This window comes from Mytilus galloprovincialis, chromosome 10, assembly GCF_965363235.1.
Source record: "Mytilus galloprovincialis chromosome 10, xbMytGall1.hap1.1, whole genome shotgun sequence".
NCBI lineage: Eukaryota > Metazoa > Mollusca > Bivalvia > Mytilida > Mytilidae > Mytilus > Mytilus galloprovincialis.
In genome coordinates, this window is record NC_134847.1 from 56637584 (window position 1) to 56659056 (window position 21473).

Sequence of the window (21473 nt, forward strand, 5' to 3'; positions counted from 1 at the left end):
ATGTACAAAGAAAATTCAGATGTATAAATGTAAACAGTACTGGCCAAGCAGATATATTGCAAAACTGTTTAAAATCTGAACACAGAATTCTATCAATGCCCTCTGAAAAGTCATATTCCAATTATTTAATTGTATTCTGTAAATGCATTTTGAGGAAGTTACACAAAATTGTAATTGAAATATTTCAATTTAGTTTTTATCAAAATTAAAATATTACAAAAGTGAAATTAAACAAATAAGGAGCCATGGTATGATAATACACGAAATAATGATAGCATTAAAAGGAGATTTCTAAACCTGTTTATGAGAAAGATACTTTTTTTAATTGGATTTCAGATTTTCAAATATAGAACATATGAGAACCAAAACATGATTTACTACAGTATTTGTCAATTTGAAAACTTAAGGGTTTTGCATAAACTTGATATTTGCATGTGACAAAAAAATCAAAACTACTGCAATTTTGTCATCTTCTTTCCTGAGTAAATATTCTAAAAAAGTTGCATTTACAATTTTTATTTTAATTTTTTTAATTTTTTTTTTAAACTTTGCTGTTTTTGACCCGAAGGCCCTTAACACATGTCCTATCCAGATCTTTTAATTGTGAATTTAGATTATAAATGATAGATTTAGTCATTAATTAGAAATAGCATAGCATTGCCAAGTTAGGTCAAATCAATTTATTCGGTGTTTGGCTTCATTTGTTTCTTATTTGCAATGTAAGCAAAAGAAAAAATAAACAACAAGTAAAATAAGATCAATACCTTGTTATAAACCATTATTAATGTTGATGATCACAATACATTCATTATAGCAAACCATTTGTGTTCATCATTACTTGATTACTTTAATACCTAAATGAAAAGTATATCCCAAAACCTCTTCTGCCCAAACTAAAATAATTTTTATAGCTTCAATATTTTATTGAAGTCTTATATCCATTAGAACAGGTAATTCAGTACAATAGTTACTACAATTAAGTGTTTAGGTCGTTCCTTAATAAAGTTCACACTAAACTTTCAAATTGTTGACGTGAACCTAATTAATACTTTTAATGATCGAAATAAATTTTCAATTTGGTTTTAAAAAATGTTTTTGAAAAATGTTATTAACTACTTGAGATTTAAGAAAATTTTGCACATAAAAAACAAACATTAGTAACAAAAACTCATATGAGAAAAAGCTCATATTATTTTATTATTAATATATCAAAAACTTTAGTAAAAATTTGTAATACTCTTAAGAATAACAATAAAGATCTTAAAACAGATCTTAATATACAAAACAGTGGAAAAGTCTTTCAAAGGTAGGGCCAATTTATCTAGGTTTCTGACAGTTTAAATTGAATCTTAAATGGTACTTCTTTCTTGTTTTAGAAGTGCCCCAAAGATGTACATAATACACACACATTGTTACAAATAAATATATACTAATATTGAAAGCTAATCTAATACTACAAAAATAAAGCGGAAGTTTCCCAGGACAGCTGCAAAGGCTACATTGAGTCCACACACTATCTACATTTTGGACTTCAATTGGGAGACTTCCGGACCACATCTCCTAGATGATTGGTCGTGTGTACATCGTGTAAGTAAGATTGTAGTTCTGGAAGGCACAGAACTGATGATCTTTTCTCTTGTAGCCTTTCAATCGGTACAAATCTTCAAAATGCTTGTGAGACTCCTTAGCAATAGAAATCTAAAACAAAGAAATGATATATTGCCTATTATCTTTTTCTTTCATGAAACGAGTGATATTTATCGTATCGCACTGAATGGGTATGTCGAATGAATAATAACTTGCAGTGTTAACCAAATTATCCTAAATTGCAACATTTCCATTGTAAGGTTAATGACTTCCAAAGGTCATAATGGACTACTTTTCCGATATGGCTACAAAGATTTGTGATTTCTTCAATAAAATGTAAAACACTCACATATATCAATTGAAAATATTCTTTTTTATAAATTTGGTTCCATTCTCAAAATAAAAAGCTTAAAACATCTGATGTAAACATTTAACAACAAAGGTGAACTTATGACGTCATACTGTTTTGGTGCAAAAGAACAGTGTTTACCCTGAATATGTTTTGCTATAGTGGAATAAACTCCTGAGAACCTGATATGGGTTGAAATCAATTATTGTTATTTAATTGCAATAATAATTATAATTCGCAAAGACTCATAGATTATTATAAATTGAAATAAGTTATTAAACTCAGTAGATATTAAACAATATCTAATTCTCACTTGTTATAAAACCTTTAACTGTACTGGTTAAGGTATACACAAGAGTGACTAACTGGCTTAACTATGGGTTTTATATCACTGCACCGTAATACTCACCTTGTTGGAGAAGACAGTCATCAGAAATTTCCCTGGATTGAAGCAACCCAATACCTTGTGAACCAAATCATAATATGATTCCTGCAAACAAAATAAAACTCACTTTAAAACAAACCAAACTACCTTAAATGATTTTTTATCTGTACATGCATTTTTTCAGAATATTAAAGTTAAAGAGTTGAGACCAAACGTTTAGGCAGTCATAAATATCGAATATCAAACATTGGTAGAGCTAAGAAATCAGGAGAAAAAAGTAAAATCTAAGATTGGGTGGTTTACTGTGGATGCATTTATATTTAGTGGCCACCAATTTTTCCTGGATTGAGAACAATTTGCATTTTTGAAGATATTTGATTTCGTTGTTTTGCCAAAATCTGCATACATTCATGAAGAAGATTTGTAATTGGTTGGACTTTTGAATTTAAGGTTCTTGGGTAACTATGAAATCCAAGAAAATTAGTATCCTGTGAAAATATTAATGAATCCACTGAATGTAAAAACAAAAACAAAAATTTGTTTGCTTGATATATTTTTTCATACAAATTTGTGCAACTACATCTGCAGATTAACATTTAACTGTTGTGTTCTCTAGGAATTAACAGCTAACATTATACAATGCCAAAAAAAAAATATACTACTTTTTCAGAAGACAAAACTTGTGTGATGATAGGAAAGTGTAACTCTTATACCCCAAACTTAAAGTCATAAGAAACCTCAAATTAAAAAAAAAAATCATGCATATGTTTTTATAACTAAATGGATAGTTTTCATTATACAACTTATGTACATATACTTTTTCTGAGGAAATTTTTTTAACTTGTCCACAATTAGAAGAAGTTTATTTGTTTTTATTTGCTTGCTTCCAGGAAACAATTCACCGACATATTTTCCGTATGCATAGTGACCTGAGCGTAACCCTCCTCGTAAAAATCCGGCGATCGCAATACGCATGGATCTGTCATTAAATAACAATTATCTGATTGTACATGTTAAACACGTGCTTAATACCCATGCTTTTTGTTATTTATTTACTATAAGGTGACAATCGGTAAACTTCGGCTTTAAAACACGGCATTTAATGAGCAGCCATATTTGTTAAATCATAACAGACACAGAGAAAAAAAATTGACGATTATAAATACGAAATATTTGCGTAAAAAATGACAAAATCGTGCACAGAGTTCTAAGTTTATGATATATACATGCATTGGTTCAAGAATTGGATAAACATTATTTTTCAACACTCACTGGTTTCATATGACTTAAAATCAACACTTTATAATAAAATTCTATAGTTAGAACAGTACTTACTTGAGGAACATTGCTTTCAAAACTAACATAAGAGCAATGTGGCTCTGGTGTAATGTGGATAGTAATGTAAAATCCCTAGAAAGAAAATGTGGATAGTAATGTACAATAAAAGAAAAACAAGAATGTGTCCATAGTACACGGATGCCCCACTCGCACTATCATTTTACATGTTCACTGGACCGTGAAATTGGGTTCAATACTTTAATTTGGCATTAAAATTAGAAAGATCATATCATAGTTTACATGTGTACTAAGTTTCAAGTTGATTGGACTTCAACTTCATCAAAAACTACCTTGACCAAAAACTTTAACCTGAGCTTCACACTATCTTTTTCTTTGTTCAGTGGACCATGAAATTGGGGTCAATACTTTAATTTGACATTAAAATTAGAAAGATCATATCATAGGGAACATGTGTACTAAGTTTCAAATTGATTGGACTTCAACTTCATCAAAAACTACCTCGACCAAAAACTTTAACCTGAAGCGGGATGAACAAACGGACGAACGAACGGACGAACGAAGGCACAGACCAGAAAACATAATGCCCCTCTACAATCGTAGGTGGGGCATAATAAACATCTTGTCAATTTAAGTATACTCCACCATATAAAATATAAATCAAAAAGTTTGTGTTGGACAGGTTAAAAAAAGCTAATACTTTAAAACTCATCACTATTACTGCTGTACATATATATGGAGTCATTCTCCTTTGAAGTACTTCATAAATTATGATGCAGTTCTTAAACACTTCTATTCCGAATTTATCTTCACGCCAGAAAGGAGTAGGTTCAGTAGGACCCCTTTTTAGCCCCAAAATATATTAGTTTTGCAAAATTGTTATAATGTAAACTTTTAGCTATTTATTGGAAAGTAGAATACTTCTGCTACATAAATATGGGCTGTTTTTGACAATATAATGCACATATGTTGGGTACTAGCATTATTAAGTCATGTAAAAGTAATGAAATCTTCACAATTTTAGCATTTGAGTTATATTTTAGACACTTTTCGTCTTAAATGGAAGTGGACGCATACGTGTTGTCTCAATATTAAATGTAAGTTGTATTTGATAATAATACATAACATATATAAAATTTGAGGATGAACATGGATGCGGCCACTTTCATTCTTGACAAAAACTATCTGAAAAGTGACATATTATGGCATAATTGATAGGTTTTTTATATTCAAGCTTAAATATGAGCTTCTTAACTGAATAAATCAGTTCAAATTTTTCACACAAACTAATTGAATTGACTGTAGTTGACACTTAAGTGTTTAAGTGTACAAAATCTATCTTCAGACGAACCTGAAATTTGGGGCCAAAATGGGCCCTTACCGGACCTACTCCTTTACAGGAATATAAGATAAAAATATTTTGGTATGATTGCCAATAAGACAACTTTCCTCCTTGGATGTAAACAAAAAAAAGACTACAGTACAGCTTTCAATAATGAGCCAAACCATACTGTAGGCAGTACCTCAGAAATTTAAAAGACATTCAGAATTGCTTCTGTTTGACTTTCAACGTTACTTCAGATATCTTTAATAAGTTCCACAAATTCCTATTATATATAGCATGTCATCTGATCATACACTTATGTCCAAATGGAACAGTACTTACCCCTGGCAGAATTCCATTCATAGAATATCCACATGGATCAAACAAGAAGTCATCTATCTGTAGTCCTGGTATGATATCAATTATCCCAGATTTCTAAAAAAATAAGTCATGTTTGCATTGAATGCATGCTTGTTTTTGAACCAATTAATTTTTGTTTGCTTTACTTTAATTCATGAGATCAGGAAATAAATCTGAATGGTCAAAACTAAAACTAGAACTAGTGGATAAAGAATTCCTTCAAGGCAATATTCATCTAACAAAAAATGACTTTTATCCCTATTCAATCAAAATTTACTTTTATCCCTATTCAATTAAAATTTACTTTTATCCCTATTCAATTAAAATTTACTTTTATCCCTATTCAATTAAAATTTACTTTTATCCCTTTTCAATTAAAATTTACTTTTATCCCTATTCAATTAAAATTTACTTTTATCCCTTTTCAATTAAAATTTACTTTTATCCCTATTCAATTAAAATTTACTTTTATCCCTTTTCAATTAAAATTTACTATTATCCCTATTCAATTAAAATTTAAAGTTACTGTGGATTCTTTTATTTTCGTGGATTGAGAATAACTTGCTTTTTTATGGCTATTTGATTTCGCGGTTTGCCGATTTCTGTGTACAAAGCCTATAGAAAATTTGTAGTAACTTGAACATTTGAATTCATGGTTCACCTGTTTCCATGAAACCCATGAAAATTGGTATCCAACGAATAACAATGAATCCACAATAAGCTAAATAGATAACAAGATTTAATTCATGATAACTACCTGTGTAGCTTCTGCACCATCTTCTGAAACTTCCTTGGTAAATATCTTCATTTTCTCTGGACACATATCCCACATTAAAAGGTTCATAGGTTAAGGAGAAATTAGGATAAGAAGTAATTTATAAAACAATTAAAATGCTTGCACTGCCAGATGATGTTCACAAACTACACATACCCGTACATCGAGAGATTAAAAAAAAATTTAAGTGTTCAAATACATGAAATACAAGTATCCTTGGAGGATAGTTGCATACATATCATTTGAACTTTAGTTGAAAGTTGTCTCATTGGAATTCATATCACATTTCCTTATTAAAACAAAATCTTAATCATGAGCAATTAAAGTTAATCCTAAAACACTTGGCACTTAAAAAAAAAAGAAATTATATAATATGACATGCTCAACAATATTCTCAGTATAAATTATATACCGGGATATATATCTCAAATAGTCAGATTAACCTCATCATATGTGACCAGCCGCGACATATCCAGGCTTATGGAGGTAGAAAGTCATTGTGAGAAAAACGCCATTAACTATATGTGACTAACCACTTCAAGGTTTAGGAGGGTACATTGTTTAAAATTTGCTTTTTGTATATTTATCTAGAAGATCTAGTCATGTTTTTATGACATTTTTGTTGTAAAAGCAACGAGTCATTTCGAATACCGATATGGAAATGAGACTGTTCTATGAGGACTTTTATTTATTGAAGGCACTAATTTATAAAACACAAAATTGTATTTATTGGCTGTTGGTGATGTTCAATAGCGTATTTGAATAAAATATCAAAGACTTAAATTTACTACAATACAAACAATTCTGATCTCTATTTTAGAACATGTAATTTAAACTTGTTGAAATGAAGTTAGCTTAAAATTTGTCAATATAAACTTTAAAAATTCCTTTTTTTTAATTTAGATTTATTATGCATGTCTCTAAACATAGTAAGCGACGCGTAACAGTTTATGAGGTGTTCTCATATATGCATTTAATTCGGTGAATTTATTATGGATATATTTCAGACTTCATTTATGAAAAAAAATCTTTAGAGCAGTCTCAGCATTTTTGTTTTGTTTGTAGCTCTATTCTAGAACATGTAATTTAAACTTGTTGAAATATGTTTAAAATTTGTCAAAATAAGCTTTAAGAATTCCTTTTTTTTTTAAGATTTATTATGCATGTCTCTTTACATAGTATGCAACACGTAACAGTTTATAAGTAGGTGTTCTCTTAAATGCGTTTAATACGGTGCATTTATTATTATGGATATATTTCAGACTTCATTTATGAAAGGAAATCTATAGAGCAGAATTTTTTTTTTTTTTTGTATCAATTTAAAATGTAGATTCAAATATTTTTCACTGCACACAATAAACTAAAACTTCTCCAAACTTATATATGATGTATAATTCGGCGTCAGCAAAAAAGAAGCCAAGGAAAGTGTTCATCTCTTCTTTGCAATACGTATTTCATTGAATCTCGATATTTATCATGTTTATAATTTTTCTAACAATGACGTTCTACCTCCATAAGCCTGCAAATGTCATGGCGGGTCACATATGTGATTGTTCATATTTAGATCTTTGAAATAAAACATGTTATATAGAACATATGTTTATTGAAATGTCCATTTTTTAAGGATATTTCAATGGTCTGATCTGGATCTTTAACACCAGGTACATCCTCCAACATATACAAGTGCCTGAAACATTCAAGATAACTAATTAACATTTCATTCACAAATAAAAACCTGATAATGAAAGAATTATATCATAGTTAGATTTAGATAAAGTTAGAAACATCTTTTTATTCCTGAATATAATTTGATTTTGTTTAGCATAGACTAAAAGAAAGATCAATTTGAATGCTTATTCACACTAGAGTAAATTACTGTGATTGTATCTGTTTATTTTTCAACAATAAAAAAGTCAAAAAAGTATTTCTAAATTTTGTTTTTGTGCTTCACAAATTTATCTTAAAAATCAATTACAACAACTTTCCTCCATTTATGAGTTGCTGTTTCCATAATACAGTAAATAAGACAATAATGGAGTCACAATAACTGCAGAACTTAAGTCATGAATAATAAACAGTTAGACTCTTAGTCTCAATATCATCATCTGTTCATTATCAGGTGTGTAAAACATATTTCGATCCCAAAATTGAAGTCTAAACTCTAAGGGACTCTTAAGGCCAAATACAGTGTATATCAGTTTAATGGACCTTTTTCTATGAAATCTACTGTAATGTTCTTTTCTTAATTTTGTTAAACATAAAAAAATTCTGAAAATTTACTGCTGAACATGAAAACATATGTGCAAAATTATTAGCTAATTTAAATAAGAAATGTGTCAATAGGACATGATAGCTTTTATATTTCTATATTCAGATCTATAAATATGTATAAATAATAAAACTCAAATACAGTTATCTTCACATTTTCTTTACAAATATATATTTACATTATAGTCTGTAAAAACATTCAGATACATACAATTTTCTCTTCCCCTTTTTAATATCAATACAATTACAAGCAGAGGAATAACCTAAGATAATTCATGTAAATATGCTTTATATAAATTATAAGTCTGGTTTTGGTAGAAGTAGAACATTCTTCAAGAATGATGGATAATATTTGAACAGGAAAATTTCAGACATACACAAAGTTTAAAATCTCAGGACCAGTGGTATAGATAACATAAGTAACCTTGGCAACATGCCAACAGTAAAATGATTTATCATTGTTTTAGCTGGTGTCAGAATATAGAACTTTCTATCTCTGAACCAGATAAACTGTTGACACGGAGATATGATATGCCTTGTACTTTTGATAGAATGCAAATGTTACAATATAAAATGTCAACATATAAACTATACAAAACATTCCGTCAATGAATCATAACTAGTTACAGACTGCAGGACTATGTAACATTTGCTGAAATGAAAAATGTCAAATACTAATACAACTCCATACCAAATGTCATTGACTTATTCATAAGTAGTTTCCTTTAAGCTAACACAAACTTTGACATGTAGAATATGCAAAAGATTCAAAGGCAATCAACCATTATGAGGTGGAAAGGACACATAAAATCCATGGAAATAAAACTTGCAAACACTAAAACAATTGCTTACTGAATATCATTGACTTGCCATTAGTGGTTTCTCTTAAACTAACCTAATTACAACTTTAACATGTAAACTGCATGAACTAAGCAAGTTTCAGACTATAGACCATAATTGAGGGGCATGGCCAAATAATCTCCATGGAAATTGGATGTGACTGCAAATACAAATGCAGCCCAAATATCAATGACCTACTACTAGTCCCTACCTGTTTACTGACACACTAATACATTGTTGATGCTGATGATGTATAAGCATGTCCAAGTCTCTTTTTCTTCACTTCATCAAGGAAAGACAAAAAAAGGTCAGGGGTAGCAATGATTAAGCTATCTAACAGGTCAGGATTAGGAATGATTTAACTACGGTATCTTATCTTATACTACAACATTGTTTTTATAGTGAAGTAATACCTGCTACAAAGAAGAATACACTTTCTGAATGTTAAGTTAAGTATAATACCAAAATTTAAATAAATACTGAGTAGTACTGCTTATCACAAAGGACGGTCTTTGATAATTGACCAAATAATAAACAGACAAACAAACACTGCCAATTGACCAAACTCCTTCATATTCTGTTTTTAAAAGAACATTATTTCACGTTTTTCTATTAAATTGAAGTACACTTTTTTTTTAAATTTTAATACACTAAGCATAACTTAACTGCAAGGCATAAAGAGTGATTAGCAGGTAACTTTGTATAAAGGTACAACCTGGGTCATAACAAATATAACTGGCTGATGTATGACCAATCTGAACCCCAGTTATAATTTAAATTGACCAATCAAAATTCAGTTCAGTTTGAAAACTGAGTTTGTGAATGTAGTCATACTTTCAAAGCCAATCAAAATTTGTCATGACCGTCCGTTCATCCTTGGCCATGGTCTTAAGCACCAATTTTCATTTGGTCCGATAACCTGTTCAAGAGGACAAAATAAAATAGTTTCAGTATGATTGATAAAAACAATTAAATCAAACTTTTCATGCTATATTTTTTGCTTTATTTTTAATTAATTGTAAGAGTAAAAATTCATTAAAATCAGTGTTTCCTTTATAAAATGGTTGTTTTGTTATAAAAGACTGAAAATAAAATAAAATTACTTTGAAATGGAATTATATGAATACTTTGAAATGCTTTTTGACTTACAAAGCAAACTTAGTTATACTATTGATTTTGGAACCATGGTCCATTATATGTCATTGTATGTATCCAGAATATTTTCAAATTAAAATATCAGTGTTTGATTAAAAGATCTTTTTTTTTCAAACTAATTAAAAGATAAATATTTCTAAGCCAATGTGAATAAAATGTGTGTGTTTGATAATTATTCCATTGATATTCACAACAAGTAATTACATGAAGCCTCTTTTTCAGATCTATAATTGATGAAATACCCACTCTCCCCTAAATCCCTATCCCTGAATGTGGAGAAATCAACAAACAATGTACATGTTTATCTGTCTGCACCCTTATACAGGGATATTATTTTAAATGGCCATTAAATAATTTCTCTCTTTTTGCTGCATATAAGTGTGTGTGTGTTTTGTGTATAAATATAGCAGATACAGGTTTTTGAAAAAGGGAAAAAGCCCAATAAAATATTTGTGTGTGATAAACAATGGAAATGTCTACAATATTCAACTCACCAACAGTCTTTATTAATCTTCCCAAGTGTGTAAGCAGCGCCATCTACAAATAACATTTATATGCATGTTCTATTAAAATTTTGTTCCACTTCAATCAAAATTAAGAGATATGATAAGAGCTATTCTCTGATGGTGGTGATTAGTTAATTTGATTGGCTTATCCAACATCATGAAAAAATATTCGGTTGTTTGTTTGGTCAGTGATGACTTTCAAAGGTCAAAACAATGTATATTTCCTCCATTGCATCACAATGTGAATGTTAACCATAAGAGAATCACATGCAGGTTTAACAACTCGTGAGAATTGGATATCCCTTAAGGAGGTAGACCTAGGTTAAGGGAAATAACTCTTAAAATCATCAGTACGTTTGTGTCAACCATTTTCATAAATATATTCTAAGCTTCAAGGTTACATAGATTATTTCCAATCTGTTTCAGGTAAAATACATTGATGATACTTGACTTTTACAAACGCATAACTGATTTAAAGAGTTATCTCCCTGGACCAAGGTCTACCCCCTTAAAATCAACTCTTTGTTTTATATAAATACTGTAGTAATAAAAGCTTGCTGAAATTTGTGAAACACATTTGTAATTGACTATATAGTTGTATGCTGTTTCAGACTTGACAAGAAGTCATAAAGGTTTTACTATCGGTGATAAGTCATGTTGAATTTTTGCAATTTGATAAAATCAATAATGAGAAATTATTGATTGGTAAGATATCACAAATTTAGCATTAGAATACTGTAAATTCAGAAATTATTGTGTGAATTTATAATTGCACAAAAATAGGAGATTAATTATTGCAATTTGATGAAAATCTTCATAAAAATTTATATATCAAATTCAGAATGCAACTTCTTATTATTGTGATACTTATCCAGTAAAATTATTCTAATAAATAAAAAATTGACATAATTTTTGAATTTCTGGTACAAGATCATTGGCCAGAAACTACTTACTTTTAAACAGCTGATCAAGGTGGTGTACCTAAAAGAAAAACATACTGTCATGAATGAATGACTATAACAATAGAGTAGGAAATGAAAATACAGTCATCACTTGGCCCTTTGAAATTGCCATAAAAAATGGGTTAGAAAATAAATCAGCCAGGTAGAAATACTTATGCATGTTATGGTAGTAAGTCATGAAGTGAATGGCAATACAAATAGGAATTACTCTGATGAAAGAAATTTTATCATCTCATGAATTTTCAGTAATTCTTCATTTGTATATTTTAGTACGGTCATGAAGGTTAAATTGAGGATGGAAATGGGGAATGTGTCAAATGAACATTTCACTATTACCATTTCATATATTTTCTATTTTTTGTTTGTTTACATTTGAATAACAGGTTAAAGTTCATGCTAGAAACTTGCAAAACTTCTCTGAAGAAAACAATTAAAAAATTAGTCTACCCTTGTCTAATTACCTCATCTTCAAAAGTTCTGTGTATCTTGTGTTGTTGCTCTGGCTTTGCAAATTTCTTCCTTGAGTAAAACACATCCTATAAATATGCACAATTAGTATAGTATACATGTGTTTAATATTTTATTTTCATGCTTAGTTGATTTTGACTCTAAACAGATCTTTTACTTGCTTCTTTTGACCTTTTGATTTAGATATGTTTAGTAACGATGTCAAAATGAAATTAGTACCACTATGCATAATGTTGTCAAACAGAAAGCTAAAAGGCTTAGCTTTTTTTCTATATCTATCTATCTATCTTGAAGGCAAAAATATTATATTTCTCTGCTATGAATCACTGTGCATGTAAGTAGATTCATAACAAAATGATTTTATCTTACAATGTCAAAGGGGTGGCAGACAACATGTTATACATTACATATGGCAGAAAATGGTAGTAAAGAAACCTTGCCTTTTTTCAGTCAATCAACAAAAACCATAAATATGTCAATAACCTACCACAACTTTATGGTCACCACATTTTTCTGTTACCAGTCTGATCAATGGTTCCATGGCAAGTAGCAAAGTTGTCCTTCCACATGTCTTTAGTATGAATCGCTTCTGTGTTATAAACATACTGCTTTCACTGCAAAGATATAATACAATAAAATAATTAAAATGTCAACACAATAAAATTAAATCACTAATTTTGTCAACCTGTCAATACAGTAGAAACTTCACTGATGAGTATTATATGAACCAGACACTTTTTTTCTCAAGTTTCTTGGACCATAAAGGGTGTGTGCACAATACACACTTAAAAACAGTATTCAGTTTGTATTGCTTTTTACCTGTCTGTTTATATTATTAATAATTTCATGGTATACCAAATGGGGTCACCATCCATCTTTAGTAATCATAAGTCATGCAACTCATGCCCATGGTTAATAAGATAGCATCCAGTAAGGAATACACACAAAAAGTGTAGACACTTTATAACTTTATATGGATTTCATACATTTTCTATGGACTTTTTGTAGTTATGAGACAGCTTACTCTCCTTTGGTGAATTTTAAATGACAGGCTCAGCATTTGATCATTATCATTATGACCATAGTAGAACATAAAACACTGGTTTCCAATGATCGTTTTATGTTTACCTTATTCAACATGGCAGGAAGAAAAATGTCGACCTAGCCAACCTATTTTGAAGTTAACCTCATCCTGAGTTAGAAATGGTAGATCTTTGTCTCTGCGTGTCTAGTAATTGAGAATTCTTTGAATAACTTTTAGAATGATAGCATATTACTGAGTTAGTTCCCCTTAATTGTTAATTTCTAGTTCATTCCATCTAATTTATATCTTGGACTATTATACTAACATAGTATAGTAGTCCAAGATTATATCTTGAAATACCAGAACAAGTAAAGGAGACAAATATTATAATCATGCATCATTATACATTTTGAACTCAAATGAATGTCAACTTGAGTGGGTTTTTGTTTGTCATGTTACATGACTGCCTGATTCTTAGGCAAATTAGGCCCTAAATCTTCTTCATACAAAATGTCAGTATTTGCTATGACCAGGGTTCTCACTCTTCAGATCAAATGCAAAAGTCAAGAGTTTGTGTTTGAAAAGAGCAATGTTTTTATCTTACAAGTCAACATCTTTAAATAATTCCAGAATTTGAAAACTTCCTATATCAAGAGGGACCAAAGATACCAAAGGGACAGTCAAACTCATAAATCTAAAACAAACTGACAACGCCATGGCTAAAAATGAAAAAGACAAACAGAAAAACAATAGTACACATGACACAACATAGAAAACTAAAAAATAAACAACACGAACCCCACCAAAAACTAGGGGTGATCTCAGGTGCTCCGGAAGGGTAAGCAGATCCTGCTCCACATGTGGCACCTGTCGTGTTGCTTATGTGATTACAAATCCGGTAAATAGTCTAATTCGGTATGTCACATTTATGAAAGGGAAGGGGATTGTAGTTACGACATAAGGAACATATCCGATATCATTTGTGAAACGGTTATTCCATAACGGTCAACCAACTCGTGATGGCATCCGTAAAATTTACGAAGGGATGATTTCAACTTCACCATTTGGAACTCTTGGTTTAATAGCTTCCTTGTGAGCAGTATCAATAAAATCATGATAGGAAATGCAAGCCCGGGAATATCGTATCCATTGGGAGATATATACCCCGTATGCAGGTGCTGCTGGAATGTTGCTACTTAGAAATGGAAAGTTCACAATTGGAAAGCTGAAATCATCTCTTTTGTTGTAAAGTTTTGTTTTCAACCGACCCTCATTGTCAATTTCTAGATGTAAGTCAAGATATGAAGCCGACTTAACTGTATCTGTAGTATCCTTTATCTCCAATTCGATGGGATAGATGTGTTCCACATAGTCACCAAATTTTGAATTGTTTAGTGAAAGAATGTCATCTATATAGCGAAAAGTAGAGTTAAAGGATATTGCTAACTTCTTATCTTTCTTCCTAAGAAGTTCCTGCATGAAGTCAGCCTCATAATAATAAAGAAACAAGTCGGCAAGTAGAGGGGCACAGTTTGTTCCCATTGGGATGCCGACAGTCTGTTGAAAAACACGTCCTCCGAACTTTACAAATATGTTGTCAATCAAGAAATCAAGCATCTTGATAATATCGGTTTCAGAGAATTTTTTGTTTGAATCAGAGTGATTCTTTACAAAGTATGATTTATCCCTCCCTAAGACAAGATACTTGTATCTACATTGGCCATTCTTTTTTATGAAGCAAAGTAATACCAACTCTTTCAATTTGTCTTTTAGTTTGGAATGTGGAATACTTGTGTAAAGAGTAGAAAAGTCAAATGTTTTAATACTGTTACAAGATGAAAGAGAGTTAGATTGTATGTACTCTAAAAGATCTTTGGAATTTTTAAGTATCCACATCTGATTCACGCCACCTCTAGAATAGGCAGTTTCACAATAACTTTGAAGCCCGTCTTTGATTGCTGATAAAATAGATGTTAATAATTTAGAAAGATATCAACATCTTCACTGAGAAATAACCCTTTCATGGTACATATATATCAATTATGATAGCAATGATAAATATCAAGGTTTATAGTATTTATTTTAAGGATAAATCGAAAGACAAAAATAAGCCTTGAATTGGGTATCTTGTTTAGTCAAAATGCTAGATTTAAACACAATTTATTTCTTGATTTATTTAAGAAATATTGTTTGCATAAACAGCTGCTTACAATAAAAAGATAATTAACGGATTTTTTGCTTGTCAATATCCTTTATCAAGATGTAATTACATTTACAGCTTGGGCAACTAGATGTAAACTATAATTCACTAAAGAAACCCTAGATATATATAGCTATTTTTTAACATGATGTTGATAAGTGACGGCTGTGGAAACGTATCTGACAGTATAGAATATGCTAACATACATGACATAGCGCTTGATACCAAATTTCAGGGAACTCTGATTTGGTGTATATGAACAATGATATTTACAGGAATTTTAATGTCATTGCACTATATTAGACCCAAATAAGATTGGCACAGTAGTGCCTTTGTCTCCCCTCTTTTGCCCCTGCACTATGCCTTTTGTTTTCTGATTGAAAATAAGCATTTTTCAGTGAAAAAAAATGTGTTTTCTTTTTGTTAAAGCCTTTTTCAACCCATAATACCATAAAACCTATAAAAAAACCATCATAGCCTTCAGTTATGCCAATTATTTTAAAGTGTTCCTCTGCTCTTAAATTCTAGCTAGAACACAAAAGCTCAAAATTAAAGTGATTGATTTGAAATGTGTCAGACAGTAAACCATACTCACATTAAGCTTAGATTGATACTAAAAGAGATGGACTAGAAATACCCCCTTTCCATTGGAACAAGGGTGAAAAGATTAACTATATGAACAACAACTGTATCCAGGGAACTATTGATAATCTTATACATGCTGTATTAACATGATTAAAGATGCTTTAAAAAAATAAAAGTTAAAAAAAAAAGAATAAGAAGGGCCTGATCTATTAAAAGTAGGAGGTTTTAAAAAACTTCTGCAACGCAACAGGGACCATGAAACCTAAATCCACTACACCTCTGTTTATTGCAAACACCAATAGTGTCCATGCTAAGGAACATCAGGTTTTAAATCTAAAGGTGCAAATTCCACTTAAATTTGTTCGACTTGTATTTCACAAATCCATTATCATAATTACTGCAAAATTCTTTAAAAACAAATCATTATCATAATTACTGCAACATTCTTTAAAAACAATCTGTTAAAGTGAACCATCTGACAAATTACGAAAACTTTAAAGTGTCATTAAAAAGACATTATTATAAATATAGAAACAATCATATCTAACTAAGTACAGCCTACTACAGGCAATCTTTTATTGTGATTGTTTTTATATCCAAGTAGAACAATTATTGTTACTTGTAACTTAGTGATATAAATCTGTTGTAAACTTATTTGAAGACGAAAGTTAACAATTATAAAACTTTATGATGGTAGAATATTTGTTAATATGACTAAATAACCTTGCACTAGCAAAATTAACGGCCTTAATTATTATTATTTTTTTTTTTTTAGCTGAGCAGTTTAAATTTAACTTAAACAAGCATGTGTCCATAGTACACGGATGCCCCACTCCCATTATCATTTTCTATGTTCAGTGGACCGTGAAATAGGGATGAAAAATACAATTTTGCAATTAAATTAGAAAGATCATATCATAGGGAACGTGTGTACTAAGTTTGAAGTTGATTGGACTTCAACTTCATCAAAAACTACCATGACCAAAAACTTTAACCTGAAACTCCAACTTTCATTTTCTATGTTCAGTGGACCATGAAATTGGGGTCAAAAGTGTAATTGGGCTTTAAAATTAGAAAGATCATATCATAAGCAACAATTGTACTAAGTTTCAATTTGATTGGACTTCAACTTCATCAAAAACTACCTTGACCAAAAACTTTAACCTGAAGTCGGACGAACGAACGGACGGATGGACGAACGAACGAACGGAGCCACAGACCAGAAAACATAATGCCCCGCTACTATCGTAGGTGGGGCATAAAAACTATTTCAGGTGGTTTGTGAATGGGTAAAAATCACAGAGTATTCATGCATAGTAAAACTTGTTACTTTGTAGGATTCATTAGCAAAAGGAGTTCAATGATTAAAAGTTCAATTTTAAAAATTTCACAATCTCAATTAAAAAATTGCCTATAATAATAAATAAATATATTTATCAAAGTGGCTGGTCACTTTGGTCATGTTGACATGTATTAACTATAAATATAGATTTGCTTTAATTTTTGAAAGGACTTTCAATAGTTAAAGTTTATCTTTCATCTGTATTATACATTTTAAAAACATTTCAAACTTTTTTCATTTCAGGATACAACTAAGTGCACTGAAGCATGAACCAAGTAATAAATACTGCTAAAGGATTTAGACTGTGACCTACATTTTGTATGTTAGCGGTTAATCTGATTACCAATAATTCAATATTTAAAAGTATAGAAACTTTTCATAAATTGAATAATATCAACATGAATGTAAAGTAAACATTAATTTCATTTCAAAATTACTGAACTGAATAATATAATTTTTTTATTGAATATTTGTAATATTTATATTTCATAAGTTGTATTGATTCCGAATTCCATAAAAGAATATCATTGATCTTCAAAATTGAAATGCTAATTTCATTAATTTTCCATATTTAATTTTGACAAATTTTTCTGTTATCATGGTTATTTTCCATATATCAATTATCGGCCTTTCTCTTGTATAATAATTTCACCATTGTGCCTGGGCAGAAAGATAGTGCATTAAATATAAAACTACTAAAAGTAAATGTACCCTTGGGTTTTTTTCAGAAATCAAATATTCATTAACTACTCTTACAATCAGACAAATAGACAAAGGCTAACAATTTCATGTAACCTGACTAGTATTCTAGAGAGTCTACTTCAAGGTTATGTTCTGATCTAAAACTTTTTTCAGTTTGCGCATATTTTGAATAAATAGAACACACTGACAGGATCATCAAGCAAAAGATAATTTCTGTGTATTTAGATGTTTTTAAAATGGAATTCTTGTCCTTTTACCGATAAAAAAAATCAAGCACTTGGGGAAAAATATCAAGAAAATTTTATAAATTCTTTAATATTGAAGTGATTACAATTTTATTTATTAGATTACTTGTTTCAGTGATTTTTAAAATCTGAAAAAAAATAACAAAAAATATTTAGTGAGTGAGGTCAATATCTATGGACAATGATAGATAGGTGTGTAAAAATTGTAAATGGGAATCAAGATACTTTGCTTTCATCCTAGCTTATAAAAGAAAGAAACAAGAATGTGTCCAAAGTACACGAATGCCCCACTCGCACTATCATTTTCCATGTTCAATGGACCGTGAAATTGGATAAAAAATATAATTAGGCATTAAAATTAGAAAGATAATATCATAGGGAACATGTGTACTAAGTTTCAAGTTGATTGGACTTCAACTTCATCAAAAACTACCTTGACCAAAAACTTTAACCTGAAACATGCACTTTCATTTTCTATGTTCAGTGGACTGTGAAATTGGGGTCAAAAGTTTAATTTGGTTTTAAAATTAGAAAGATCATATCATAAGGAACATGTGTATTAAGTTTCAAGTTGATTGGACTTCAACTTCATCAAAAACTACCTTGACCAAAAACTTTAACCTGAAGCGGGACAGACGGACGAACTAACAGATGGACGAACGAACAGACGGACAGACGAACGAATGCACAGACTAGAAAACATAATGCCCCTCTACTATCGTAGGTGGGGCATAAAAACGCCAGATATGCATGTATACCTTAAAACATATGCATCCATGTCATCACTGGAACTTTTGCTGATGATCTCACATCTCACTATCCTCAGAAGATGTTCCCAGTCTAACCTATAAAAAACAGGAATTTATATTTATTAATAATTGGATGATGGCTTATTCAGATTTAGATTTCAATATATCTCTTAAAGACTATCTATATATAAAAAAAATACATGAGGATAGAAAATCATTATGAATCATGCTTGATAATGATAAAAATAAGTAAAAAATTTTGAAACAGATTAATAATAAGTAATTGAATGTGGTTGTGTACTTTTTATATTTATATTTTCATGAATATATATAAATATGGTTCTCTAATTCTTCGTCAATTTATCCCTTTTTGCACCCATTGTATAAAAAAATTTAATCAACGTGTGTTTCATTTGATCTCAGTTCTTCATTGGTTAAAATCCGATTATGACGTCGAATTTTCCTGTTTTCCTCTGAATTTTCAGTGGCGTAGCTAGGCTATTTTTAAGTGTACGCCCTAACCTCGGGGAGGGGTTTGAGGGCCCCAATCGAATCCAGGTTATAACATCTACTCGTAGTGGGTTCGAGGGGGAGGCTCTTTTCGGACATTACAAACTAATCAATAGCAAGTTCATCTTATTTAATCTTTTATGTTTAATCTATACATTGTTTTGATTTGGAATCTAATGGTCATTGGTGTTAGAGAAAATATCCAAATTAGTTACTTTAAAATATGTTTTAAAGGAATCGTTGGTCAAAGAGGTAACTCGAACAAAACCCCTTTTTGTACAAATGTCGTTAATGGATATGAATTGATTAATTTGCACAGATGTTAATGTGCATTATGAAAATTCGTAAAGGGTTCCGTGGAACCATGTTTCTCGCCTGGGATTACCTGGGAAAGTCAATGTCATCACTTTTATTCGCAATTACAAGCTATTGAAAAAAGATTAACAAGCTTTTAAACCAGATCTTTTTGATTCATTGATATTATTTTTTTTATTCAAAATTCAAGTGTACAATGTACGTCCGGGCGTTTTAACATTAACGTGGCTACGTGCCTGATTTCCTATTGTGACGGCATGAAAAGAGGCGACCATGTCTGATGACGTCACATAGAAAGAACACATCTTTTTGCAGATCAGTCGCAAAGAAGAAATAATTTTGCCTGCGTATTGTTTGAAAATCATTAGAGAAACAGATTCCACCACCAAATCTTGTGTAATACGAACACAATGGAAAAGTGATTGTTGTATGTGTCAAAAGTTCAAGCGGCCGGGATTAGCGATAAGGTGTATTATGAGGATTTGGTTTGCGGGATAAATCGTGTAATTTATTATTATAGTTTTCAAACCACTTGCTCAACATTGAAAAGGAAAGGACTATGCCCCTAAACGCACGAATGATGTTCACTAATACCAGAGTTTTTGAAGGAAATGTATCAAACTCGAAAGTTGTTAGCCTGAGGTCCTGGCTAATCTTGTCAGTATAGCCAGGCGTGTATCAATGTCCTGTCTGTTAATGGTTGGCTACTAATTTTGTCGCGCAATGTTTGTTTTATATCTGTATCCAATCAATTTTAGTTTAACATCAATTAGCAAAAATTAGACTGTATTTATTTTTCTTTATGAATTGATGTACAGTGTTATCATATCTTATTATTAGTATGATGATAATTAGTAAGCAGAAAAGGGTTAACTCTTATCAGCAGTAACCTGGTGAGAAAGTTAAAAGTTTTCACATGACCAAGGTGTGAATTGGATTTCACTTTTACGACCTAATTTACACATCAAAATTTATGCAAATATTTATTCAGCCTCACTTAAGATTCAGAGTCAACTGGCACTGAATCAAACACATGGTATTTGTTCCCCACCTGGCCCTTGCGACGAAAAGTTAGAATTGGCTGGGATGCCAGGCTAGAAAGTTGTCTATTTCAGTATTTGCCCAGCCTGACCCCAGGTCAACTCGACCAAATGATAGGCAAATCTTGACAAAAAATTACACAGAAACTAAAATTTGAAAAATAGATGGCAAACATTGCAACCCTGGTAGAACTACTTTTATCATTTCAGATTTTGCAATTATTTCACGATCAGCTGATACAATGATAGTGGTGATAGTGTCGAGCATGTTTTCATTTACGTGTACTTTTATTCATACAGATGTCACTCTTCACTTCTAGTACTACCATAAATGAATAATTACCTTCCTATATTTCTAAGATCAAAACTGTCATCTCCTTTAGTTGATTCAAACCATACTTCAAGCAATTTTTCGGTTCCCTCAAAGAAATGTGGATCCGACTGCACACCGGCCATTTCGAATTCGGTGAAGGTCAAGAAATGGAC

General features: G+C 30.7%; 1 protein-coding gene across 1 annotated transcript; it reads right to left on the reverse strand.

Annotated features, from left to right (window-relative positions):
* Nucleotides 1-884: 884 nt before the first annotated feature.
* On the reverse strand, nucleotides 885-21473 carry LOC143047913 (S-adenosylmethionine decarboxylase proenzyme-like). The gene is made up of 12 exons (XM_076221254.1): nucleotides 21331-21473; nucleotides 19132-19218; nucleotides 12763-12889; nucleotides 12269-12343; nucleotides 11799-11826; nucleotides 10834-10876; nucleotides 7706-7763; nucleotides 6059-6139; nucleotides 5284-5376; nucleotides 3657-3731; nucleotides 2346-2426; nucleotides 885-1698 (listed from the first exon to the last, which is right to left on the reverse strand). Exons 1-12 carry the CDS (start codon nucleotides 21441-21443, stop codon nucleotides 1561-1563), a joined length of 999 nt encoding a protein of 332 aa, XP_076077369.1. The 5' UTR covers nucleotides 21444-21473; the 3' UTR covers nucleotides 885-1560.

Coding starts and splice junctions, on each gene's coding strand:
- LOC143047913 (XM_076221254.1), bottom strand. CDS start 21,443: ATGGCCGGTGTGCAGTCGGATCCACATTTCTTTGAGGGAACCGAAAAA. Junction 7,764..10,833: donor AAGATTAATAAAGACTGTTG/GTGAGTTGAATA, acceptor TGAATGTTTCAG/GCACTTGTATATGTTGGAGG. Junction 3,732..5,283: donor TGAATGGAATTCTGCCAGGG/GTAAGTACTGTT, acceptor TTTTCTTTCTAG/GGATTTTACATTACTATCCA.